General features: G+C 59.0%; 1 protein-coding gene across 1 annotated transcript; it reads left to right on the forward strand.

Moving 5' to 3' along the window:
- Positions 1 to 502: 502 nt before the first annotated feature.
- Positions 503 to 8,161, forward strand: RELB (RELB proto-oncogene, NF-kB subunit). The gene is made up of 9 exons (XM_072029976.1): positions 503 to 546; positions 627 to 718; positions 798 to 929; positions 3,016 to 3,120; positions 4,308 to 4,523; positions 5,603 to 5,671; positions 5,751 to 5,828; positions 6,734 to 7,072; positions 8,070 to 8,161. Exons 3-9 carry the CDS (start codon positions 830 to 832, stop codon positions 8,159 to 8,161), a joined length of 999 nt encoding a protein of 332 aa, XP_071886077.1. The 5' UTR covers positions 503 to 546; positions 627 to 718; positions 798 to 829.
- The last annotated feature ends 126 nt before the right edge of the window (positions 8,162 to 8,287 follow it).

An 8,287-nucleotide genomic window follows, 5' to 3' on the forward strand; every position in this document is an offset into this window, starting at 1 on the left:
GCCGGGGGGGGGGGGTCTCACCTTGACCCCCCCCCTTTTTTTTTTGGGGGGTGGGGGGGGGGCCCTGATGGCTCTCTCCATATTCACCACCCCCGTGTCCCCATATTGTGAGACCCCCATTTTTTGGGGGGGAGGATCTATTGTGAGACCCCCAGGTTGTTTTTTTTTTTGGGGGGGGTCCATTGTGAGACCCCCTTTTTTTTTTTGGGGGGGGGGGGGGCCCTGATGGCTCCGATATTCACCCCCCCCGTGTCCCCAAATGACCCCTGGGCGCAGCCCTTTCCCCGCCACCCCACAACAACCAGCACAATGGGGATGGCCGGGGGGGGGTCTCACCTTTTCCCCCCCCCTCTTTTTTTTTTTTTTTTTTTTTGGTCCCCCCCCCAGCTGCTAAACTGCCAGGCCATCCCCGAGGTGAAGGTGACGGCGTGCCTGGTGTGGAAGGATTGGCCCCACCGCGTGCACCCCCACGGGCTGGTGGGCAAGGACTGCAGCAACGGGCTGTGCCAGGTCCTGCTGCAACCCCAAAAGCAACCCCAAGCACAGGTGGGTTCCCCCCCCCAGACCCCAAAAAAAACCCTCCTTGCCCCCCCCCAGCTTTTTTCATGCGCCCCCCCCCCCGGCAGCTTCAGCAATTTGGGCATCCAGTGCGTGAAGAAGAAGGAGATCGAAGCGGCCATCGAGAGGAAGCTGCAGTTGGGCATCGACCCCTTTAAAGGTGGTCCCGGGGGGGTTTTGGGGGATGGACCGGGGACCCCCCCCAATGGGTTCTGACCCCCGGTGCCCCCCCCTCATAGCCGGCTCGCTGAAGAACCACCAGGAGGTGGACATGAACGTGGTGCGCATCTGCTTCCAGGCGTCCTACCAGGACGGCGCGGGGCGCACCAGGATGCTCAGCCCCGTCCTGTCCGAGCCCATCTTTGATAAGAGTATGGGGCAACGGGGTCGATGGGGTCTATGGGGTGAATGGGGTCAATGGGGGCGATGGGGTCAATGGGGTGAACGGGGTCAATGGGGGCGATGGGGTCAATGGGGTCAGTGGGGTGAATGGGGTTAATGGGGTCAATGGGGGCGATGGGGTGTATGGGGTCAATGGCGTCTATGAGGTCAATGAGGGCGATGGGGTCAATGGGGTCAGTGGGGTGAATGGGGTTAATGGGGGCAATGGGGTCAATGGGGTCAGTGGGGTGAATGGGGTTAATGGGGGCGATGGGGTCAATGGGGTCAGTGGGGTTAATGGGGTCAAGGGGGGCGATGGGGTCAGTGGGGTCATGGGGTCAAGGGGGTGAATGGGGTTAATGGGGTCAAGGGGGGCGATGGGGTCAGTGGGGTCATGGGGTCAAGGGGGTGAATGGGGTTAATGGGGTCAAGGGGGGCGATGGGGTCAATGGGGTCTATGGGGTCAATGGGGTGAATGGGGTGAATGGGGTGAATGGGGTTAAGGGGGGCGATGGGGTCAATGGGGTCAAGGCGGTCAGTGGGGGTGATGGGGTCTATGGGGTCAATGGGGTGAATGGGGTCAATGAGGTGAATGGGGTCAAGGGGGGCGATGGGGTCTATAGGGTCAATGGGGTGAATGGGGTTAATGGGGTCAAGGGGGGCGATGGGGTCAATGGGGTCAATGGGGTCGGGGGGGTGGGGGGGGTTCCAGGACGGTTGTTGTATGTGGTCCCAGTGCCCGGTGTTTGATTGTGGTCCCAGTGTCCCTACGTGGTTCCTAATCCCAGTGCCTCATCCTAATCCCAGTCCCAGTGCCTGGTCCTAATCCCAGTCCCAGTGCCTGGTCCCAGTGCTTCATCATGGTCCCAGTCTCCCTACAGGGTTCCTAATCCCAGTGCCCCATCCTAATCCCAGTCCCAGTGCCTCATCCTAATGCCAATCCCAGTGCCTCATCCCAATCGCTGTCCCAGTGCCTCGTCCCAGTCCCAGTGCCTCATCTTAATCCCAGTCCCAAATGCCTTATCCCAATCCCAGTCCCAGTGCCGGTCCCAGTGCCCAGAACATTCTCAGTGCCTGTTCCCAATTCCCAGCCCGTTCCCAGTCCCCAGCCTGTGCCCCGTTCCCAGTCCCATTCCCAGTCCCCAGCCTGTTGCCATTCCCAGCCTATTCCCAGTCCTGTGCCCGTTCCCAGTCCCATTCCCAGTTTCCAGCCCATTCCCAGTCCCATTCCGATGCCTGTTCCCAGTGCCCATTCCCAGCCCATTTCCAGCCCCTTCCCAGTCCTGTTCCCAGTCCCCAGCCTGTGCCTGTTCCCAGTCCTGTTCCCAGTGCCCAGCCCATTTCCAGTCCCATTCCCAGTGCCCATTCTCAGTTCCCAGCACCCATTCCCAGCCTGTTCCCAGCCCCTTCCCAGTCCTGTTCCCAGTTCCCAGCCTGTTCCCAGTCCCATTCTCAGTTCCCAGCGCCCATTCCCAGTCCCGTTCCCAGTCCCATTCCCAGTGCCCAGTCTCATTCCCAGCCCCTTCCCAGTCCTGTTCCCAGTGCCCATTCCCAGTCCCTTCCCAGTGCCTGTTCCCAGTGTCCATTCCCAGTTCCCAGCCCCATTCCCAGTTCCCACCCGTTCCCGCCCCGCAGAGTCCACCAACATGTCGGAGCTGTGCATTCCCAGTTCCCAGTGCCCATTCCCAGTCCCTTCCCAGTGCCCATTCCCAGCCCCATTCCCAGTTCCCATTCCCATTCCCAGTCCCGTTCCCAGTGCCCATTCCCAGTTCCCAGCCCCTTCCCAGTCCCGTTCCCAGTTCCCAGCCCTGTTCCCAGTTCCCATTCCCAGTTCCCGCCCCGCAGAGTCCACCAACACGTCGGAGCTGCGCATTCCCAGTTCCCAGCCCCATTCCCAGTGCCCATTCCCAGTTCCCAGCCCCATTCCCAGCCCCATTCCCAGTTCCCAGCCCCATTCCCAGTTCCCAGCCCCATTCCCAGTTCCCAGTGCCCACCCCCATTCCCAGTGCCCATTCCCAGTTCCCAGCCCAGTTCCCATTCCCAGTTCCCAGCCCCATTCCCAGTTCCCCCCCGCAGAGTCCACCAACACGTCGGAGCTGCGCATCTGCCGCATGAACAAGGAGAGCGGCCCCTGCACGGGGGGCGAGGAGCTCTACCTGCTGTGCGACAAGGTGCAGAAAGGTGCGGACGCTCCAAAAAATCCAGTTTGGGTTTTTAGGGGGTGGCCCCCCCTCCCACCCCACCCCCCGGCTGACCCCGTGTCCCCACAGAGGACATCGCGGTGGGGGATTTCTCGGGATTGGGGACACAATTATTTTATTTTATTTTATTTTATTTTTTTATTTATTTTTTATTTATTTTTATTTTATTTTATTTTTATTATTATTATTTTATTATTTTATTTTTTTTTCTGGGGTCCCCCCGGCTGCCCCCCTGTCCCCACAGAGGACATCGCAGTGGTGAATTTCTTGTGATTGGGAACACAATTTTATTTTTATTTTATTTTATTTTATTTTAATTTAATTTAATTTTTTGAAATTTTTAATTTAATTTATTTTTTTTTAATTTTAATTTAATTTAATTTTTTGAAATTTTAATTGAATTCAAATTTAAATTTTTAAATTTAATTTAATTTTAATTTATTTTTTTTAATTTAATTTAATTTAATTTATTTATTTTATTTTTTTTTTTCTGGGACCCCCCCCGTCCCCCCCCCGTCCCCGCAGAGGACATCGCGGTGGTGTTCCGCAAGGAGACGTGGGAGGTGTGGGCGGATTTCTTGGGATCGGAGACACTATTTTATTTTATTTTATTTTATTTTATTTTATTTTATTTTATTTTATTTTATTTTATTTTAATTTAATTTATTTTAATTTATTTTAATTTTTTTAAATTTTTAATTTAATTTAATTTTTTTAAATTTTTAATTTAATTTAATTTTTTTTAATTTTAATTTAATTTAATTTTTTAAAATTTTAATTGAATTCAAATTTAAATTTTTAAATTTAATTTAATTTATTTTTTTTTTTAATTTAATTTAATTTAATTTTTTATTTATTTTCTGGGCCCCCCCCCGCAGAGGACATCGCGGTGGTGTTCCGCAAGGAGACGTGGGAGGTGTGGGCGGATTTCTTGGATCGGGGACACTATTTTATTTTATTTTATTTTATTTTATTTTTAAATTTTTAATTTAATTTATTTTTTTTAATTTTAATTTAATTTAATTTTTTAAAATTTTAATTTAATTCAAATTTAAATTTTTAAATTTAATTTAATTTAATTTTAATTTTTTTTTTTAATTTAATTTAATTTAATTTTTTTTTTTTTTTTTCTGGGACCCCCCCCCGTCCCCCCCCCGTCCCCCGCAGAGGACATCGCGGTGGTGTTCCGCAAGGAGACGTGGGAGGCGCGGGCTGACTTCTCGCAGGCGGACGTGCACCGGCAGGTGGCCATCGTGCTGAAGACGCCCCCGTACCAGCAGCTGGAGCTGGCCGAGCCCGTGCAGGTGGAGGTGTTCCTGCAGCGCCTCACCGACAGCGTCTGCAGCGAGGCCTTCAGCTTCACCTACCTGCCCCGACAGCACGGTGAGGGGGGGGGGGCAAATGGGGGGGGGCAAAAAATAATGAGGGGGGTACCTGCCCCGACAGCACGGTGAGGGGGGGGATTTGGGGTGGGGGGGGGGGTATGGGGTTATGGGGTGGGGGGGGGGTATGGGGGGGGTACCTGTCCCGCCAGCACGGTGAGGGGGGGGCACAACATGGGGGGGGCAAAAAATGGGGGGGGGGTATGGGGGGGGTACCTGCCCCGCCAGCACGGTGAGGGGGGGCACAAAAAATGCGGGGGGGGCAAAAAATAATGAGGGGGGTACCTGCCCCGCCAGCACAGTGAGCAGGATGTGGGGTTATGGGGACAAAAAATGGGGGGGGGACATAGGGTGGGGACAGGGATGGGGAGGTGGGGTGGGGGTGGGAGAAATGGGACAGGGACATGGGGAGGTGGGGATGAGGGATATGGGATGGGGAGGTGGGGTGGGGTGAGGATGGGGGGGCTGGGGGTGGGACAAATGGGATGGGGACATGGGGATGGGGACAGAAGTGGGATGGGGACATGGGGACATGGGGACTGGGACAGAAAAAATGGGATGGGGACAGGGATGGGGACAGGAGAGGTGGGATGGGGACATGGAGATAGAGATATGGGGAGATGGGATGAGAGAAATGGGATGGGGACACGGGGATAGGGCCATGGAATGGGGTAGGGGACTGGGATGGGACGTGGGGCAGGAGAGGTGGGATGGGGATGGGAGAAATGGGATGGGGACATGGGGTGGGGACAGGGGGATGTGGGATAGGGATGGGGACATGGGATGGAGATAAAAAAAGTGGGATGGGGACATGGGATTGGGACAGGAGAAGTGGGATGGGGACATGGGGATGGGGACGGGGGATATGGGATGGGGACATGGGGACAGGGGCTATGGGACTGGGGTGGGAGAGGTGGGATGGGAATGGGAGAAATGGGATGGGGACAGGGACGGGGCCATGGGGTGGGGACAGGAGACCCCGGGACAGGGAACACAGAACCGGGGGGGGTCAGACGGACACAGGGGACCGGGACACGGGGATTTCCCCCCCCCACCCCCCCCCCCTGTGCCCCCCCCCAGACGCTTACGGGGTGAAGGTGAAGCGGAAGCGCGGCATGCCCGAACTGCTGGAGGAGCTCTCGGGCTCAGGTGGGTGCTGGGGGGGGCCGGGGGGGGCACCCTAAATACGGGACCCCCCCCTTTAACCCCCCCCGGGACCCCCCCCCAGATCCGTACGGGATCGAGGCCAAGCGCAGGAAGCCGCCCCCCCTCTACATGGAGCACTTCGCCCCGCTGTCGGCAGCAGGTGGGGGTCACGGGGGGGGGGGGGGGAAATTTTGGGGACCCCCCCGGGCCTGGGAGAGCCCCCCCCCCAAAACCTGGGGGAGCCCCCCCACACGGTGCTGGGGGTCCCCGTTTCGGGGGGGTGACCTCAAGGGTGGGAGAAGCCCCCCCAAGGGTGGGAGAGTGCCCCCCAAAAATATTGTGCCCCCCCAAAAAATATTGTAGCCCCCCCCAAAAAAAATTCTAGAGCCCCCCAAAAAATTATAGCCCCCCCCCAAAAATTTATAGCCCCCCAAAAAATATTGTGGGGCCCCCAAAAATATTTTGGGCTCCCCAAAAATATTGTGGGGCCACCCAAATTATTGTAGCCCCCCCCAAAAATATTGTAGCCCCCCCCAAAAAAATTATACCCCCCCAAAAAATATTGTGGGGCCCTCAAAAATATTTTGGGCTCCCCAAAAATATTGTGGGGCCACCCAAATTATTGTAGACCCCCCAAAAAATATTGTAGCCCCCCCCCAAATATTGTGCCCCCCCCATGTTGTGGGGTATCCTCCCTATGTATCGTGCCCCCCCCCAAATTGTGCCCCCCCCCATCTTGTGCCCCCCCCCATGTCCTGGGATGACCCCCCCATCTCTCCCCGGCTCCCCAGCCCCCCCCCAATTGTTGTGCCCCCCCCAAATCACGGATCAAACACCGGGGGGAGGGCACTGCACATTTTGTGTTGCCCCCCCCTTATTGCCCCCCCTCCATCTCCCCCCCCCCACTTTAGGACCACCCTCCATCCCCCCCACCCCACACAACCCATTTTTTGGGGGGCACAAATCTCCCATTCTCCCCCCCCCAGCTCTGTGTGTGTATGGGGGGGAGGTGACCCTGACCCCCCCCCAATTTATTTATTTTTTTTTCCTCCCCCCCCCCCCCAGAAGAAACCTACGCCCTCCTGGCAGCCGAACCGGAGCCCCTGGTCCCTTTTGCTCAGCTTTACGCCCCTTTCCCCCCCCCGGCCCCCCCCCGCTTTGCTGGTGCCCCCCCCAGGAGCCCCCCCCCCGGATTTAGCCGAGCTGTTGGCCGAGCCCCCCCCGCACCCCCCCCCGGACCCCCACCCCACCGCCAGCCTGGTGGGCACCCACATGTTCCCCGGCCACGACCTGCGCCTCGGGGACCTCGGAGCCCCCCCCCCTCAAAATTTGGGGGGGGGTTCCCGCATATCCCCCCCCCACCCCACAATGCCCCCCCCCACAACCCCCCCCCACATGGGGGGCGCGGAGCCGCTTTGCACTATATTTATGGGGTGGGGGGTCCCCGGCACCCCCCTGCGCCCCCCCCCCCCAAAAATACAGGCAGCTGGGGGGGGGGGATGGGGGGGGGGGGGGGTCCTGTGTCACCCCCCCACACCCCCCCCCACGTTGTCCCCTTGTCCCCAGAGGGGGGGGGGGCAACAAGCCATCGAGTCCTCGTCTGCCTCTGTGCTGGGGGGGGGGCTGGGGGGGTCTGGGGGGGTTATGGGGGTTTGGGGGGGGGGTTGGGGTATGGGGGGGGCTGGGGGGGTTAATGGGGGCTGGGGGAGGTAATGGGGGGGTTATGGGGGTTTTTGGGGGGGTTTGGGGGGCATGGGGGAGGGTTGGGGGGGTTGGGGTATGGGGGGGGCTGGGGGCGGTTATGGGGGTTTGGGGGGGGGTTTGGGGTACGGGGGGGGTTGGGGTGTTTTTGGGGGGGGTTGGGGGTGGTAATGGGGGGGTTGGGGGGGTTATGGGGATTTGGGGGAGCTTGGGCGGGTAATGGGGGTTGGGGGGGTCGGGGGGAGTTGGGGGGGCAGGGGGGGTGGGGGGTGGGTTTTGGGGCATGGGGGGCTGGGGGTCAGTGGGGGGGTCGGGGGGGGCAGTGGGGGGGTTTAGGGGTATGGGGAGGGCTGGGGGGTCATGGGGGTGGGGGGGGAGAGAATTGGGGGGGTGGGGGGGGTTGGGGGCATGGGGAGGGTTTTGGGGTTGGGGAGGGGATTTGGGGGCACGGGGGGGGTTGGGGATTTGGGGGGCTCTGGGGGCACGGGGGGGCTGCGGACGCGCGAAGCCACGCCCCCAGCCCGAAACCACGCCCCCAGCCTTAAGCCACGCCCACAACCCGGAAAACCCCGCCCACCAGCCCCAAAGCCACGCCCCCTGCCCCGAAGCCACGCCCCCTCCCGTGCCCCCAAACTCCGCCCCAGCGAGACCACGCCCCCAACCGCCCCAGCTCCCCACGTGACCCTCCCTGCCCAATGAGCGGCCGCCGTCCCGTCCCGTCCCGTCCCCCGCCCCCGGAAGCGCCTTCACTTCCGCTTCCGGGGCGCTCCGTGGCCGCGGGCCCGGCGGTGAGTGGCTCCCGGCCCCCCCCTCCCCCCCCGGTACCCCCGGCCCCCCCCCCCCCCCCAAGCCCCCGACCCCAAATCCAACCCCGGGGTCTCCCCTTCCCCCCCCCGTTTCCCTCAAACCGGGGCCCCC

This window comes from Anas platyrhynchos, chromosome 33 (assembly GCF_047663525.1).
Source record: "Anas platyrhynchos isolate ZD024472 breed Pekin duck chromosome 33, IASCAAS_PekinDuck_T2T, whole genome shotgun sequence".
Classification (NCBI taxonomy): Eukaryota; Metazoa; Chordata; class Aves; order Anseriformes; family Anatidae; genus Anas; species Anas platyrhynchos.